Source organism: Corylus avellana, chromosome ca5, assembly GCF_901000735.1.
Source record: "Corylus avellana chromosome ca5, CavTom2PMs-1.0".
Lineage (NCBI taxonomy): Eukaryota > Viridiplantae > Streptophyta > Magnoliopsida > Fagales > Betulaceae > Corylus > Corylus avellana.
Genome location: NC_081545.1, coordinates 7,382,272 through 7,401,506, shown reverse-complemented (window position 1 = coordinate 7,401,506; position 19,235 = coordinate 7,382,272). Strand labels below are relative to the sequence as shown.

Below are 19,235 nucleotides of genomic sequence, written 5' to 3'. Positions count from 1 at the left end.
ATTCTCTCTTTTTCTCCTCCCTTTGGTGATCACATATATTCACGTTTGGCACACACAAATTCACCTTGTGCTTTGTTCCTTATATAGAAGCTTAACTCTCCTCTTACATGTTGGTCTAGGACTCCTACTATAAGTCAAATAAGGAGTCCAAGTACACATAGGAGAAGGACTCCAAAACCCACATGTAAAGGAGCAAACCGGTTAAACCAAGAACCTCTCCTACTTGAAGAAGGAGACAAAACCACTAGGTCCCACTATGACTTAACATATATCATCAACAAAAATTAGCATAAACAATTTGACATTACTAGATTTGTCGATGAAGAGGGAAGTATCAACCAATGAAGCAATAAGTCTCAGTATCCCACTTCAGATTGTTGCTCAAACCCTTAGCTTCTAGTTTGGCCTTAAAATCTCTCCACAAAATCATCTGCCTTCCTCTTAATCTTATACGCTCAATTGTTATGGATCACATGTTTGTTTGTTTGGATGAGGGCACAAAGTCCACGTTCCATTAAAGATGAGGAGGGCCTAAAACTTTTAAGATGTTGCTGCCTTCCACCGTGAGTTAGAAACAGCCTTGCTATAGCAGATGCCAGGAGGGTTCAGATTTAGGTTTGGACATAATGGAAACTCAGCAAAGGACTTTAGGAGTGAAAAAGTTTAAAACCAGGGAATTGTTTGGGCTTGAGATTTCTTGTTCTAGACCGAGTAGTCATAGGATGAGGTTGAATTGGAGGAGCAGATATAATGGAAGCAAGTGAGTTTGTGATTGTTTTGTGTTTTAAGTTGTTTGTTAATATTTTTGTTTTTAAAAGAGAAATCAAAAGAAAGAATAAAAAAATGTTATCAAACTAAGAACATGTTTGAGATTATGTTAAACAGTTTAGGAATACGTGCTTTTAATACTTAAAATTAAAGCTCGTTCATGCAAAAAGAAAAAAAATGTTTGTTTCATAAAAAACTTATATATATGCTTTTAAAAAAGCTTGAAAATTAGTTTTATTTATAAAAGCACTTTGAGGCTCCTTTTATAGACAAAAAATCTTTATTTTCTAACGTAAAAATTTATAAAAGCTCATATCTATAAATCAGATCATAGTTATAATAGTTATACAACATATACTTTATATATATATATATATATATATATATATGAACACCTCGAACTCTTCCATACAATGATGTTTATATAAATATTTCAAAGTTAAAAAGCTTTCCTACGTACGCAGCATGCAGTTTAATTTGGCTCTGTTTGGCATTGGTATGGAATTATTTAGTGAATAATATTTAATATAGAAAAGTGAGAAATTTTGTTTTATAATAATTATTTTATTTGAATAATAATAACAAGTGATTGGTGTGACCTAAAAATTAATTAGGTTGATAATTGAATTTTTTTATGAATAATAAATGACTCTTGCGTCTTGCCAAACGGAGCGATAAGGTTAGAGAAAAAGGTCGTAGAGGTCGTTTTTCAAAAAGATTGCCGTGGAATCATTTGCTGCATTCCTTCTTAGAAAGTGATAAAAGAGGGAGACGACCTTGACGCTTACTTGCCAGTTTGTCATTTCAATTAAAATTATATATATAGCTTTAACTATTATTAATCTAGGGGCGATCTAGAATACTAGAATTTTCCTAAAGTGATAATTTTCAACTCTTTCTCACCCATGTCACGCCATAAGTGATACTATATATATATATATATATATATATATATATATACACACGCTGACTTGGTCAATTTGGGGCATGTGTAAAAATAAAGGAAAATAATAAAGGTATAACTTAAATTCAATTTTGACCCAACTTTCTTCTGAAGTGTGAAAAAAAAAAAAAAGAAAAAAAATGGTCCGTGGAGGATAGAGAGAGCCTTAAACAAGAGAGAGATAAATTCAGTTTAGAAATTGGGCCAAAGTTGAGTTTAAATTTTTTCAGTCAAATTGAAAATGTATTTTGTTGATTATTACTTTTCATCACACCAAAACACTTAAAATACGAAAAATATTTTGTAAAATTTATTTTAAGTCATAACAAACGGGGCAATGTGTAAATATAAACCATGTGCTTCACACTCTTAAACTAACACATGTTCCAAAGAGTACTCCCTCACAATTTAATTACTCCAATAAACTAAATTCATATTTTGACCAAAAAGATGAAGAATGAATAGAATGAACACAGTTTAATTAGTCCAATAATAACAAAAAGAGGAGGAAGAGGGGATGCTAAATTGTATTATCACATCAGCGCGTAAGCTAGCCGTACCCAAATTGTACGTGCTAACGTTTGTAAAAGAGATATGGGCGTCATGATCCAAACCGCGTAAATGTGAGCCTCTCACTCTATTTTGTTTTTGCTTCGACGACCTTGACCTTGGCGTAACTACCCTGCCGTGACATTTCAATAATTCACATTATTCAATGGCCATTTGCCATTTCTAAAATGTGCTCGCTCTCTGTTTTCTTTTGCCAACAATGTTTAATGGCCGTGCACATTGAAATACGACAAGGTCAACTGGCAGGGGTTTTTGGCCATTGAAAGAACTTCTGCAGTACGCAACCTTAAGAAGTAGTGGCAACCAAATGATGGTTACTGTAAACGACATGCTCACTACAATATTCCTCTGCTTGTTCTTGTTCTGTTTTCTGTTTCTCTGCTCTGCAGGAGATATCATAACATGGAACAGCTCCATTACTGACATCCAGAGAGAAACGCTCGTTTCTGGTCGAAGAAGATTCGAGCTTGGATTCTTTACTCCAAATGGAGACTTATCTAGCAGAAGATACGTTGGGATATGGTACTACGGGTCGAATCCAAGAACTGTTGTATGGGTTGCTAATCGTGACAGTCCACTCAACGATTCCAATGGAGTTTTTGCCATTGCAGAAGATGGCAATGCCAGGGTCTTAGATAGAAATAACAAGAGTTACTGGTCGACAGATCGATTAAGAAATTCGCCATATACCAACAGGATATTGAAGCTCCAGGATTCTGGGAACCTCGTTCTAACGGAAGAAGATGGAAGTAACAGTACAGTGATCTGGCAAAGCTTTGATAACCCAACTGACACATTTCTTCCCGGAATGAAGATGGATACAAACATGGAGTTGACTTCATGGAAAAGTAGTGACGATCCGGGACAGGGGCATTTCACGTTCCAGCAAGATCCAGATGGACCAAACCAATATATAATCCGGAAAGATGAGTCAACCATATACTGGCAAAGCAGGGTCTCGGGCGATTTCATTTACTCCAGTGATTATGAAATGCTTCCCGCGATATTTTCAGAAGTTTTCACTTCTGCAAATCGGGATATGAGGCTGGTTATGGATCACTTGTGGAAGATAAAGTATTATCTGTCGGTAAACCCCACGAGAGACTGGTTGCTTTCAGTGGAGGTTCCGCGGGAATTGAATTGGTGGGAGCCAAGAAACAGATGCAGTGTGTACAATGCTTGTGGAAATTTTGGTAGCTGCAATAGTAGGACTAGGAAGCTGTGCAAGTGTCTTCCTGGGTTTGAGCCAAAATCTCCAAACAAATGGAATTCAGGGGATTTTTCTGATGGGTGCAAAAGGGTTTCAATTTCAACCATATGTGGTGAGAATGGTAGAAGAGACAGCTTCCCGAGCCTGAAGATGATGAAAGTGGGAAAGGCGAAGGATTTATTTCACGTTCGTAGTGAAACAGATTGTGCAAATGGCTGCCTTCTCGACTGCAACTGCCAAGCTTATTCATATGATGAAAACGTACAACGGAGATTTGATAAACAAGGTAAATGCCGCATTTGGGGGGATCTTGATAATCTCTCGGAGAATTTCACCGCTGGCCGTGAGCTCTCTGTCCGGGTGCCAGCTTCTGATATAGGTACTTACTTCTCCATGTCTTTGATAAATTATCATTTGTTTCAAAAATTTATGTTTATAAAAAGTTGCTTATCCTAAAAGCTTAATTCAATAAGAACTGATAAATTTAATAATTTAATTTATATTCTATCATTTTTTTTTTCCCTCATTTGCACCCTCAAACTTTCGGTAACAAGTAAGGACCAATAAATAAAATATTTATTTGAAACAAGAAGTAAACCTTTACTTTGATATCATTTTAAACTATCACTAGTTTAAAAAACTTAAAATTATAAGAAATCATTTAATTAACATTCTCAATTTTGTTATGGTAAAGAGGAATTAGTTAAGCTTTGACATGTTTTTCTGAACAATCTCCAATGAGGTGGTGATGTCTCCCAGACACATGATGATTAATGTTAACATCAAAGCAATTATACACTTGCAGGATCCAAAAAAAGAACTTGCGAGACATGTGGGGTTAACACCGTTCCCTATCCACTAAGCACCGGAGGAAACTGTGGTGATCCCCTGTACAACAGATTTGACTGCAACAAGGAAAACGGCACCCTAAGCTTTATGACACCCAAGGCCAACTACAGTGTCACCAGGATCAACCCAGAAACGCTTACATTTGCCATCCAAGTCCAAGATGCATTTAACTGTTCAGCCGGCAAAATTCTGCAGTTCAACCAGTCCTTGCCGTTTGAAGTGAGCAGTGGGTCGTGCAATGAGTCGAGTAACTCCACTCCAGATCCTGTTTTTGAAGATATCCTGATAAAAGAAATAGAAATTAGATGGGAACAACCATTAGAGCCAATATGCAGTTCGCCGGAAGACTGCACCGATTGGGAATATTCGACTTGCAATGTCAGGGAAGATGGACATAGTAGGTGCCATTGCAATGGACCCTACAGGTGGGATCCCGTTAATGTCAACTGCACTTCAGGTGAGGATGCTATACCTTCCCTAAAGGTACCTTGTTACCCGTTTTTGGTGGCTTCTGATCCAAGGTGCCACAACAAATTGGTATTGTTGTCAAAATTTGATTGTCAAAATAGTTCTATTCTCTTCTTTTCTGTTTCTTTTGGATCCTAAAATTATTCTGCTACAATACAATGGACAAATTTACGGATGGCCACCCACTTTTAACATTTTCCATTGATTTCAAACATGGATTCTTGTTCAACTAGAAAAAGGTATTGGTTGTTGTACATGTTTTGGAGTACCACCTTGAATTTACAGAGCTCTCAATAAAATTATCATTACCCTTCTTGGCCATATCTATCAATCACTGTGTTTTTTGTGTGCATGAAATGAATTGTTACCTTACATATTGTTCTGCTTCACTGCAGTCTTTGGTCCCTTTGGGCCTGGTGAAGGGTCTTCACAGGAGAAGGATAAGAAGCCATCATATCTTATTTTCGTGGGAATTTTTGCAACTATAATTGCCATCTTATGTATAACTTGTTTTGTATTCTATCTGAAAACAAGACGAGTGGCCAATAGACAAGGTAACTAGCAGGCACAGCAATTTGTACATACTGTCAAAATAAGAATGTATTTTTGGTGATTTTGAATTGTCTTTTGAAATCAGAAAACAGGAGAAGTATCGCATTGTATCAGTATGACACTGAGAAACGTGTCAAAGATTTGATAGATTCAGCAGAGTTCAACGAAGATGATAAGAAAGGCATAGATGTACCATTTTTTGATTTGGCAAGCATACTAGCTGCTACTGATAACTTATCAGAGGTAAACAAGCTTGGACAAGGCGGGTTTGGGCCTGTTTACAAGGTAAAAAACTCTTTCCTCAATAATCATGAAATTCATATTAAACAACTTTAATGGTTAAACAAGGCTGATGTTGATGGATCTCTCAGGGTAAGTTTCTAGGAGGACAACTGATTGCTATAAAGAGGCTGTCAAGAGGTTCAGGACAAGGCTTAGAAGAATTTAAGAATGAGGTTTTGTTGATTGCCAAACTTCAGCATAGGAATCTTGTTAGACTTTTGGGCTATTGCATTGATAGAGATGAAAAGATGTTACTCTATGAATATATGCCAAACAAAAGCTTAGACTCTTTCTTATTTGGTTAGCCTCAAAACTTGAATCTTTTAAATTTTTCATTGCATAAATATATAAACCAAAGATGGTCACTAACTTTTTCGTGCTCCGAAATTGAAAATGATATATAAGATCGAACACAATGTGTGTTATTGAACTGGGCGATACGCTTTAACATCATTTTGGGAATTGCTCGAGGGCTGCTTTATCTTCACCAAGATTCTAGGCTGAGAATCATTCATAGAGATCTGAAAACAAGTAACGTTCTATTGGATGAGGAGATGAATCCTAAGATTTCTGACTTCGGCTTGGCAAGGATCTTTGGAGGCAAACAAACTGAGGGAACCACTACCAGGGTAGTTGGGACTTAGTAAGTTTCAATGTAGATGGTTAATCTCTAAAGCATGCTAATTGTTTAGACATTGTATGACATTTTTCACTTTCCCACCTACATTCACTAATCCACTAACTATTTGAAAAATTGCGGTCATGCAGCGGCTACATGTCTCCAGAATATGCATTGGATGGGTTTTTCTCATTTAAGTCTGATGCTTTCAGCTTTGGTGTTGTTGTACTTGAGGTTATCAGTGGAAAAAGAAATACAGGATTTTTCCAGTCAGAAAAGACTTTGAGTCTTCTAGGCTATGTAAGTGCATTGAATTGTTTTATATGTTAAAGAGTTTTCAAAATCACTTTATATATATATATATGGTTTGGGAATGTTCAAAATGGAAGGTTTTAAATAGTCTTGGAAAAAGAGTCTTATAATGCCTAATTCACACCAAGCTATTGCTTTAAAGCAAGCAATGCTTGGGTGTATGCACTTGCATCTATACTTTATTACAGTGCAAACCACCAGAAGCATGTCTCTGCGTGTCAGTGGCTGTAAGGCGCTAGTAGCACACTCGGCACTTAGCACAATTAACATACAAAATACCTCTCTTCTTTTGTCTCTCTTAAGATTCAAGTTTCTTTCTCTTGTTAGAATAGAAATACTTAGGGTGTATCCTTGACAAGTATTTGTTGTAACCCAGTGCATACCAATTCAATCAGAATGCATGAGATCAATAATTTCTTAAGGAAAGTGCATACCAATTCAATCAGAATGCATGAGGTCAATAATTTCTTAGGGAAAGCGCCTCAGTAATGCAGCATAGAAGCCATTTAATTTCTTGTTTCCTATTTCTGTTCTTACATTATAGATAGTTATTCTTCCATCATTCTTTGCTTCATACCAATTTTGATTTTGAAACTGCCCCAGGCATGGAAATTGTGGAAGGAAAACAGAGCATTGGATTTAATGGACCAGACATTACGTAAAAGTTGCAACACAAGTGAATTTTTGAGGTGTGTTAATGTTGGGCTCCTATGTGTACAAGAAGACCCCATTGATCGTCCCACTATGTCAAATGTTGTTTTCATGCTCGGGAGTGAAGCTGCGACTCTCCCAACTCCTAAACAACCAGCCTTTGTTGTAAGGAGATCACTTTCGAGCACAACTTCTTCTTCTAGAAAAGGAGAAAGCATTAATGAATTAACAGCTACCATTGAAGAAGGTCGATGATGATGGAGGTTCTCATCATGAGTCTTTTTTTCTCTTTACCAGTTTCTACTACTTCATATTGTGGTTCCCATGAACAAGGAAGCCCATTTTTTGTCTATTTCAGTGTAACTTCTTTTGCCAATGGCAATCTATTCAATCTAGTTGTTTTTCTCCCAAGTTTTAAGATTAGATTGTCTGTGAATCCGGCCCCATTGTGTCTGTTATTTAATCCTTTCATTAGTATATATGCATTATCTGCACTTTTGCATCAAGAGGAGGGAAATTAGACAAAAATGAGCAGAACAAAACAGAGGTTACTTTACAAAATTCTACATAATCGTGTGTTATGTTCTAAGAAATACTAGAGGGATGCAACTTGCAAGTCCAGCTGGTTATGCCTTGGACCATTTAAAAAGGTGATGTGGACAATCTTGGATGACCTTCAAACATATCAATTTTTTCTTTGCACGACTTGTTATGTACTAAACACATTTTTTATGTACCTTAACGCAATTCTAAACAAGATCTAAGGAATAAAGTGAAAAGTAAAAGTTTACACTAAAGAAAAGCAAAGGATTAAGAAAATAAAATTAAGAGCATGATGAATTAGAATATCCAAATAGGTATGTTAAGCATCAAGTAAAGCAAATTCAGTCACTAGGACGATGGCTTAATGGTCGAAGCCGCTCAAAACCATCACCTTGCGAGTTTGAGGTTGTGGGTTCAAGTCCATACATGTTTCATTACTGTCCAGGTGTACCCCACGCCATGTACGTCAGTGTTTAAGTAAGTCGGGCAGTGATCAACATCCGTGAGCCCTTTTTTAAATTATAAAAAAAAAAAAAAAAAAAGGGAAAAAAAAGTAAAGCAAATTCAAATATATGACCAAGAAAAATATTAAATAAAGCACTTGCTAAAATTATTACACTTTAAACAAATTTCCTATACTTAATTTAATTATGTTGCTTTTTCCAGTTGAGCTCTGGCCAATGGATTGGTGTCTTGGAATTTTACCACATGACAAAGACGTCAAATTTATTTGATTTCTATTTGTTTTTTTTGTTTCTTTGTTTTTTTTTAAAAAGAAAAAAAGAAGAGAAAGTTACACATATCCCCAAAGTTTGAGGCGATTTTTAATTCGACCTTCAATGTTTTAATTTTTACAATATACTTTCCAAATTTTCAAGTTTTTGCAATTTAATCATTTCATTAGTCAAAGTCGTTTTGAGTGACGGGATGTGTCGTATGATCACTGTTTATCTTTAGTTTCTTTTTTGTCAAAAATGCCCTCATCCCTTCCAAACGCACGCACGCTTGTCAATGAAGACAAAAAGCTTCATCATCGTCATGTTCATAGGAAACCAACGGCCACCGTGAAACAACCCCTCCAGTTGAAAAACCAATGGCCACTGTGAAACGCCCAACCCAACCCAAGCCAAGATCTGAACCGAGAATTGAGAAGAAGGATCTCCAGAAAAAAAGGGCTCTGAGTTTTAGCGGCAGGTCATTTACGTAAGGAAGAAACAATCTCAGTAACCATATAGCTTCTTGTTCCCCCAGCACATAGCTTGAATCATCTATATTTACCACTCCCCTAATTCATTCATTCAGAAAAAGAAGAAGAATCAGATAGAGACCAAATTGGTAATATCTTTCTCTGTTAAGTAAGAAGTGTTTGAGGAATTACCTGCAAATGAGGGTCCTATAGATGAAAATGGCAGCAAGATAAACATGACCCAGGTACGAAATCACAGAAATAAAGCTGCAGATACAACAATTAAAAAGATTTAACCAGAGAAATTGCAAATCAAAGCCGACATAAAATTTTCTTGACTGTGGATTTTCTAACCTCAAATTTTCTCCACTGCAAAATCAAACATAGAGAGAGAGAGAGAGAAAAAAAAAATCATAAAATTGCAAGAACTTTCCTTTAAGAATTTGCAATTGTTTACCAAAACTTTGCAATTTGCTGTGGGTTTCTGGAAAAGTTTGGAACTCATAAGAACCTACATCACAAAACGGTCAGACTCAAACCAAATTCCGATAGATTCATAAAGTGAATTGCAAATGCAGATAAATTAAAGACACTAACTTGAAGTGGGTTTTGAGAGATTCTGGTGTCTTGGAGTAGGTTTTGATAAATTCTGGTACATAGTACGACGTTTTTCAACTGGTGGAGGGGGCTGTTTTACAGCGGCCGTTGGTTTCCTATGAACTTGACGATGTTGAAGCAATAGTAATCACGTGACTCGCATGTGATAGTGTTCCGTCAATCAAAACCGTTTTGATTGACGGAATGGTCGAATTGTAAAAATTTAAAAGTTTGGGAGGTATATTGCAATACTTGAAACATTATAGGTTGATTCAAAATCGTCCAAAACTTTAGAGGGTAAAGTATAATTTTTTCAAAAAAAAAAAAAAAAAAAAGTTTACAAGTTTGGGACTAAAATGAAACTGCATCAAAAGATTTATTGATTCATGTTTCTTTCTACATTGACTATTCATTCAAGCTTTTGCTAATTGGAGACTTCGGGGTTGACAAATCATTTCTTTTTTAGATTTGTTGTAAGCTTTTTATCAACTGCATTAATTAATTTTTTTTATTCATATCTAATTTGTAAATTATCTATTACACATATGCGCTTTTGTGTGGATATCAAATACATGGATAATAGCACCCTAGATGTTAATAATAACAATAATAATAATAATAATACAATGAAAAAGTATATATAAAAACAGAAGTATATATAAAAACAGAAACCTTGAGAAAGAAAATATATGGCGTTTTAGGAGTGTTCAAATTGTGACTAATGAAACTGTTATTTTTTGATTGAATGTTTCTTTAAGTCACCCACCAGGGATTAAAAAATCTATACATGACATATTAGAATGAACATTTTTTAAATTGTAGAATAAAAGAAGAAATAGATAAATTAAAATAATTTGTTCGTCAGTAATATGTAGGATAAGCTTTAAATATGGGTAAAAACCATTAATTCTGTATCTAGTCATTAAAAAGAAGCGTGGAAGATGAATAATTAAGCTGGAAGCTACATAAAGTTTCTTAAACCTAAATATTGCAATGACAATAGAAATTGTCAGCACTAATGAAACAATTATTAAATAGTGCACTAAGAATTATAATATTACCTCTCCGGCTCTCCGGTAATCAAAATTTAATATTTTAAATGATTATTTTAACGGGCCTTATTAATTATAAATAGACCTTTTTTGTCCACATTTAATATATTTAATTAAACTATCGTAATCAAGTCGATTTTATTATTTTTCTAGGCACATAATGATGCAATTATTCTTTGTCACAGCGAGAACCAAAAGTAAAGCACCAAGACAATAATGTAGATGGAAATTGAGTATGGACGACTTGGAGACCAAAATAATGAAAATTGCTCATCAGGAAGTTTCTTGGTTACAACGCATGCAAGAACATCGTGGGATTTTCGTACCAGCAAATCACGAGGGGAATAGAACCAGAATCTTTTGTAACGAGATGATAAGCACCCTGAGTTTGACGATGTGGTGAGCTCAGAAGATCAAATTTTGAAGAGAACAGATTGGGAGATTCGTAATCGTGTTATGGTAGCTGGGAAGTTCAAAAATTTTGCTGTTAACAAGGCTATTTGCTGCTGATGGGGTTTACAGGATAGAATACTCTGTAAATAATTTGTGTTCGCAAGTTTCTGTAGTGAGGAAACGATGGATGTCTGTCTTGAAATTTCAATGTAGTTTCTGCAGTAAGTTCCATAATCTTTGTTTTACTTTTGTTTTAAATTAAAGGGTAGTTTTTTTTGTTAAATTTTTTTTTTTCTGAATGATTTCTGCAGTGTTTGTTTTTGTTTGTAAAGGGTAGTTGTTCTTGAGCAGAGGATGGTTAGAGACTTAGAGTAGTGGGGCAGCTGGTTGTAGCCTGAATGGTTGGAGTGTGTGTTGAGCTACTGTTTTGCGGCTGAGATCCAGGTTTTCTGGAGTTTGATTTTACTCTGCTTTGTTGATTAGTAAAATGAAGCTTATTCATAGAAATTAAACCAAAAAATAAAAGCATCCCCAGAATGCTTGAAATGATGCTTTATTCGTGATGGTAAGCCAAAGAAGTAAAATCAACAGTATATTGTCTGCAAGTTGGTTGCTGTCTTCCTTCTTGTTCTTGTACATACTCTTGTTGTGTTCCTGCCGTGTGGATTGCTATGCCAGAGATACTCTGAAGAATGGCGAGTGGATTACTGACAATGGAGAAAGTCTCATCTCCAGTGGAGGAAAGTTTGAACTGGGATTCTTTAACGCTACGGGAAGCTCTAGCCCCGGAAGTTTTGTTGGGATTTGGTACAAACAGGATAAACAAACAGTCGTATGGGTCGCCAATCGAGACAGCCCTGTACTTAACAACGCCACTGGAACTTTTGGAATTGAAGGTGGCAACCTCAAGATAATGGATACAACGGGAAAAGGGTATTGGTCTACAGGTATTGATGAATCCTCCTCTACAAATCGAACTCTGAAGCTTATGGATTCTGGAAACCTTGTCTTAACCGATGATGATGATCAGTTGGCGATGAGTCGGTGGGATAGCTTTAAGCATCCAACAGATACATTTCTTCCAGGTATGAAGATGGATGAAAACCTGACATTGACTTCATGGATACGCGATGGTGACCCTGGAAATGGGAGATTCTCTTTAAATCTAAGTATAAATGGATATGTTATCTCACAAAAGGCGGTTTTCAACGGGAGAAAACGGATTCCAGGTGACTTCTACAGGATCAATGAAATGCCTCAAGTCGTAGCCTACATACTGTCAAATTTCAACAGAAGCGCCATCAAGCCTACAAAATTGAACCCTCATCTCAAAAATCCAACACACCGACTGTCTGATTATAATTCCACAAGGTTGATTATGAATTACACTGGGCAGTTAGAGTATCTGAACTGGGACAAGGATCATTGGTCTTTGATATGGTGGGGGCCAGAAGACAAATGTAGCATTTCAAATGCTTGTGGGAACTTTGGCAGCTGCAATAATAACGATAGGATAGCATGCAAGTGTTTGCCGGGGTTCAATCCTAGTAACCCGGAGAATTGGAATTCTGGTGACTTTTTTGGTGGGTGCACCAGAAAATCGGCACCATGTGGCAAGAGCGACACATTCTTGAGCTTAAAGATGATGAAAGTGAGCGACCCAGACCCAGACCCACTGTTCGTGGAAAAAAATGAAACAGTGTGCAGAAAGTATTGCATTAACAACTGCCAGTGCCAAGCTTATAGTATTAGTAACGACTTGTGCTCGATTTGGACTGAGGATTTAAGCGATCTGCAGGAGTATGCAAACAATGGTCGTAACCTCTCTGTCCGCGTAGCAAAATCTGACATAGGTACTCCTTTTACATATTTCAATATCTATGCTGGAATTCACTCATTACCAATGACTCATTACTAGGCCTAATGCTCCTTTTCAATGTTTAATTACTAATCAAGACTTAGAACATTTGCAGAATCAATTGTAAGGAATTGTGAGCCTTGTGGCACAAACATGATTCCCTATCCGTTGAGCACTGGACCAAATTGCGGTGACCCCATGTACTTCAGTTTCAACTGCAACACTTCCTCGGGCCAGCTTAGCTTCAAGGCACTCAGTGGCACTTATCGTGTTGCTAGTATCAATACAAGTACACAAACATTTGTCATCCAAGTCAAATATGGAAGATATGATAGAAATTTAAGAGGAATGCTGAAGCTCAATGAGTCATTGCCATTTAATCGAACCAAGTGGTCTGCTGTTGATTCTGGCAACTATAGTTTTGAAGTTAAAGATGAAGTAGAGATTAGTTGGATTCCCCCACAGCAGCCAACCTGTACTTCATTCAAAGACTGCAAGGACTGGCCAAATTCAAATTGCATTGTAGCAAGAGATGGAAAGCGGATGTGCCTTTGCAACCGAAACTTCCGATGGAATGGCTCCACTTTAAATTGTACTCAAGGTTAGGATGCTAATCATATATATACATTTGAAATATTATGATTGCTCTGTTGTTGAAGAAAGACCAGTGCTATGGTTTGCTAAGGAGGATTCTGTGCTAGTGAAATTATTTTCTTGTTTAAATCAATTGTCATATTCAATTTTTCCCTGATCAACTGAGCACATGTTTTGATTTGTTTATTATTATTTTGATTTGGCCATTGGAGCTTGTTCAGTTTCACAAACATAATGGGTGCCCTGTTTCTTTTTTGTAGCAAGTGATCTTCCTCATGGGTTACAAGAGCTTCCAAAAAGAAAGAAGCGGTTTCCTTTGAGTGTTGTGGTACCTCTTATAAGTGTGTTTGCTATCACATGTACCATTACTTGTGTATATGTATGGAGAAGAAAGATGGCCCAGGAAGAAGGTAATAGCGTGGATTTTCACAATGCACACCATGCATAATCTAAGGTTTTGTCCCTTTGAATTAAAATAAAACTATTTATCCTTTCTATGTAGCTAATATATACATTTGTCTTTTAAACTCAGAAAACAGAAGAAGTGATCAAAGAAATCGAGTACTTCGCACATTAGACACTGAAAAACATGTCAAAGACATGATAGACTCAGGTGAGTTCAGAGAAGAAGGTGAGAAAGGCATAGATATACCCTTCTTTGATTTGGAAAGCATTCTAGCAGCTACAGATAGCTTCTCAGATGCAAAGAAGCTTGGAGAGGGGGGTTATGGGCCTGTTTACAAGGTGATTTCAACAGCATTAATTGGTTAATCTTCATGTAAACTAGTTTATGGTTAGTTGTAATATTGTGAGTATGGTGACTTTGGTCCCAGGGCACATTTGCAGAAGGTCAAGAAATAGCTGTAAAGAGACTCTCAAGTGTCTCAAGACAAGGCTTACATGAATTTAAAAATGAGGTGGTGTTGATTGCAAAACTTCAACACAGGAATCTTGTTAGGCTTCGGGGATATTGTATAAACGGAGATGAAAAGATTTTACTCTATGAGTACATGCCGAACAAAAGCTTAGACTCATTTGTATTTGGTTGGTTTCTAACCGAATTCCTAATATCTTGCAACGCTTGACAAACCATTTCTTATTTGAGTAAAAGCTAATTTATTACTATTGCTAATATTGTTCTTTTGATTGACAAATGGAAACCCTGCAAGATCAAAAGCTAAGTATGTCTTTGGATTGGGAGATTCGGCTCAAAATCATTTTGGGAATAGCTCGTGGACTTGTTTATCTTCATCATGACTCTAGATTGAGGATTATCCATAGAGATCTCAAAACCAGCAACATTCTTTTAGATGAGGAGATGAACCCCAAGATATCTGATTTTGGCTTGGCAAGGATGGTTGAAGGCAAAGAAATCGGGGCAAACACAACGAGAGTTGTTGGAACTTAGTAAGTTTATGGTACACTGTAGCACAATTTTCCATCTCCCAACTCTGTTTACACAAAGCATTACAAGTGATATATGTCTCCACTGATGAAATATGTTGGCATGCAGTGGCTATATGTCTCCGGAATATGCATTAAATGGAGCTTTCTCGGTAAAATCCGATGTTTTTAGTTTTGGTGTAGTTTTACTTGAAATTATAAGTGGAAAAAAGAATACAGGATTTTTTCAGTCAGAACTTGCCATGAGCCTTTTAGGTTATGTAAGTATGTTAAATTTTTTTTTTTCAGTCATTAATTTTTTTAGTCATTTTATACTCCATAAATAATTTTGATTTTTAAATTGACTCAGGCGTGGAAATTGTGGGTAGAAAACAAGGTGTTGGATTTAATGGACCAGACTTTACATGAAGTTTGCAATGCAGATCAATTCGTGAAGTGCGTAAATATTGGACTCTTATGCGTACAAGACGATCCAAATGACCGCCCCACCATGTCTAATGTTTTTACCATGCTTGATAGTGAAGCTGCGACAATTCCCACTCCAAAACGACCAGCCTTTGTTCCAGGGACAGGCCTTTCAAGCACAACAAGTTCTTCTACTAGACCGGACACATATACAGAATCAACAAGTAGTTTAGGAAGAACATGATAATGCATGATACCAATGCAAGTTCTTATGAGTTTGTCCTTTACTAGACTTGCAAGTGTTATGTATAAAAGTTTCTATATTTAAGAAGGTTGTATTAGTCCTTCACCCTAATGAAACTTCTCTTCCCATACATATTTCTTTACTTGAAAGTTTTCTAAGGAAACTGTATTTGGGGATGGTTGTAATTTCTTTTTCTATTCTGCCCTAAGATAGCTCATAACCTATAATCCGTGTTTTAATAAATTAAACGCGGATCATTAAACATTTATCGACATTATGTGTAGACCCCAGTAAACACTGATTTTTTAGTAGTGGTGGTAGAAAGGGTTCTTTTATCCAAGTGATGAAAAAAGAAGTAGACGTGGGCTAAAGCTAAAGAAAACATATCCTAATGAAAAACCAAAAGCAAAAGTAGCTGGCCCCATGTAGCAGTCAAGTGATCAGGCTAGAAAGTAGCACCACGTTTACCATGCCACCTCCTTGTACGTATATCAATTATTCAAATGGGATCTCACTTTTCCAAGTCCTCCGATTATATATTGATCAGTTGAATGCAATTACAATATTGTTGAATCAACTTTGAACTTTGTCTAAAGTTAATACCTCAAATGAGCAATTGATAATTAGCTTCAATTCTGTTTGTTTCTTTCAGGATTTAGACGAATCTGAAAGGAGGCTGGAAGCCTTAAAGTAATATATATCAATCATTAGAATTCAAGGAATTTTGATTAGTTGGAAAATCTTCATCAGCTGTAACTAATAACATTAAGCACACTTTTCACCCATTCCCACCACGACCACCAGGAATTTTAATTAAAGAAATTCTCTCAAAGTGGTAATTAGCGAAATGAAGAATCAGCCGTAATCACTTACACATACCATACTTGTGATACCATTCCTACAAACGTAGAAATTGTCTGTCTTGGATTCTGTGTGGACGTGTAGTGATTTATCAGACCAGATTGTCTGTTTTGGACTGTTCTTACATTATTGCAGAAGAGCGTCAGATGTCATTTCAGCGAAACCTGTCCCTTTTTTTTTATTATTTTTTTTATATTTTTTTTATTGTGGTTGTGTTTTTTCCAGAATACAAGGAAACCCGTCTCAGTTAATCGTACATAATCATCTTTTTCAAAAGAGAGGATAAGGTAAAGCCCGGTGGCAGTCACTGCCAATTGCCCTTAAATGACAAAACATTTTTTTGTTTTTTTTTTTGGCTAATGGCCCTTACCAGCTAAAATTTTTAGCCATGAGCCCTGCCCATTTTCAGAACTAGCTCGTCCCTGCCTCGTGGAAAAGCAAAGCCAATGGGGCCATTGGGAAAGACGGAATGGACATATATGTTTTCTGTCCCCACTTCCCTTTGTTTTTTAAGAAGACAAATCCGAAGACCTTGACCTGGTAACAAATTTACCTTAAATAGATCTGCATTACAAACCACTGATTCTTAAAACCCTTTCACGCTCATGCCACGTCAAGGTACTGCAGAAGAAAAAACTGCAAAATCTCATTCAATTTATTGTAATCGATTAGTTAACATTTTGGTTAATAGTATTTTGAAACACCGAAAAAAAAAAATCATTGGGTTATCAAATTATCTATCAAGCTATGAAAAAGATTCAACAAAAGACAAAAACGAATCCACCATCTATTTTACGTCAAGCAATACATGGAGTAACTGCCGACATGGTAGTAAAAGCAAGACATATAGGCGCACTACAAAAAAAATGGCATGGTATTTTTTGACGCGTCTACAGTAACTCATTTTTTGTCACGTCAATATTTATTGACGTGTCAAAAAGTGCCACGTTGATAAAAACTTTATTGACGTGTGGAATATGCCATGTTATTTATTGACGTGACAAAAAATGCCACGTTGATAAAAACTTTATTGACGTGTGGAATATGCCATGTCACTAATTACTGTCGTATCACATTCCACATGTCAATAAATAGCAACGTGTCAAAGATTGCCACGTTGCTAAATTTAAATTCAAATTAATTTTAAAAAATATATTTAAATTATATACATTAGTGACATGGCACATTATTACAGGTCAAAAATTATTGATGTGACATTTTGACACGTAAAAAATTATTAACGTGGCATTTTGACACGTCAATTATTATTGACGTGGCATTTTGACATGTCAATAATTATTGACATGGCAAAATGGCACGTCAATAACGGGTTGACGTGCTATTTTAGCACATCAATACTTATTGACGTTTCAAAATGCCACATTTTAAAAATTAATTAATTAATAATATTAATTATGTGTTTTAAAAAAATATTATGTAACAAAATTTAATTGGTATAACCTATTGGTATACCATGGCAGGAATATTGAAGCACCTATAAACATAAACATGAACAGAAAAATCTGGCATTTACTCTTAGAAAATAACTAAAATGCATATACAACTAACATTCTATTAATCAAGGCAACCTTTCAACGATACACAATATAAGACCCAATTTTAACAATCTTATAAGTACCTAAATGAGTCTAGCTAATATCCCTAATGATCAAAATGTTAGCATATCTTAGGGGATTTGAATACAATCAAATTTAAGATGCAGTGTGACTTAGTAGGCTACTGCGAAGATCATCAATAAGCAGCGGATATGTATTTCTAGATCTTGATTCTATCAATGATCTAAGAAATCTTCTTGACAAAAGCTAGATACTCTCTAGATTTTTAAGGAAAATAAAGAAGAACACTCAACTCTAAGGTTTCTTATTCAACAAAATCAATAATAAACAATAACTCCCTTTCTCTAGAGACTATAAGCATATACTTATAACCTAAAACCCAAAACCTAATAAAATATGATATAAATACTCTCAAAACCCTAAACCTAATAAAATAACGAAATAAAGACTCACAAAACCCTAACCCTAATAAAATAACAATATGAAGTCAGGTAGAAAATAAAACAAACTAACGGCGCCCGTCTGAACGGCCATAACACTTAAACGAAAAAAACATGAAATAACATATGGGTTCAGAATACACTCCGATCTACATCAATTTATGAGATTCCCCTAATATATGCTAGCATCCCTTCTCAAACTTAAGGTGGAAGAATTTAAAAGTTTGAGTTTGCATTTGACGAATACAAGAAACTCGTTGGAGTTGATGGCGGCTAGCGGCGATAACTAGACACGGTTGGCAACGACAGTGATCTAAGGTGGGCCCTTAATAACATTAGGCAAAAGAGGCTTAACTACGGGCCAAAATACGAGCCAACTATGGATCATAAATGAGACCAACCAATGGCCTTAAATGGGTATGATTTTTCAAACAATACCACAAAATTAAAGCCTGCCTAGTCATTAGACAATTCCACAAAAACCCTAAGATGGGTCTGGGTCAATAATTAGACCAACAATGACCAAAATAATGGTCAACAAAAGCCAAAATAATATGAACAACTGCGCTTTTTTTCTTTCTCAACAAAGTTAGCACCACGTGTTCTATGCCACCTTCTTGTACGTATATCAATTATTCAAAATGGGATCTCACTTTACCAAGTCCTCCGACTATATATTGAGTTGAATGCTGATTAAGACTGGTTCCTATTACAGTGTTGAATTAACCTTGAACTTTGTCTACATTTAATACCTCAAATGAGCAATTGATAATTAGCTTCTGCTTGTTTCTTTCAGGAGGCTGGAGGCCTTAAAGTAAAATACATCACTCTTTACAATTCTAGGAATTTTGATCAGT

General features: G+C 35.9%; 1 protein-coding gene across 1 annotated transcript; it reads left to right on the top strand.

Annotated features, from left to right (window-relative positions):
- Positions 1-2,609: 2,609 nt before the first annotated feature.
- LOC132181694 (uncharacterized) lies at positions 2,610-15,642 on the top strand. The gene is made up of 16 exons (XM_059594933.1): positions 2,610-3,870; positions 4,297-4,797; positions 5,204-5,362; positions 5,446-5,645; positions 5,732-5,942; positions 6,048-6,285; positions 6,411-6,561; positions 7,177-7,471; positions 11,550-12,848; positions 12,969-13,454; positions 13,708-13,857; positions 13,980-14,191; positions 14,281-14,491; positions 14,617-14,854; positions 14,961-15,111; positions 15,201-15,642. Exons 1-16 carry the CDS (start codon positions 2,610-2,612, stop codon positions 15,498-15,500), a joined length of 6,063 nt encoding a protein of 2,020 aa, XP_059450916.1. The 3' UTR covers positions 15,501-15,642.
- Positions 15,643-19,235: the final 3,593 nt, after the last annotated feature.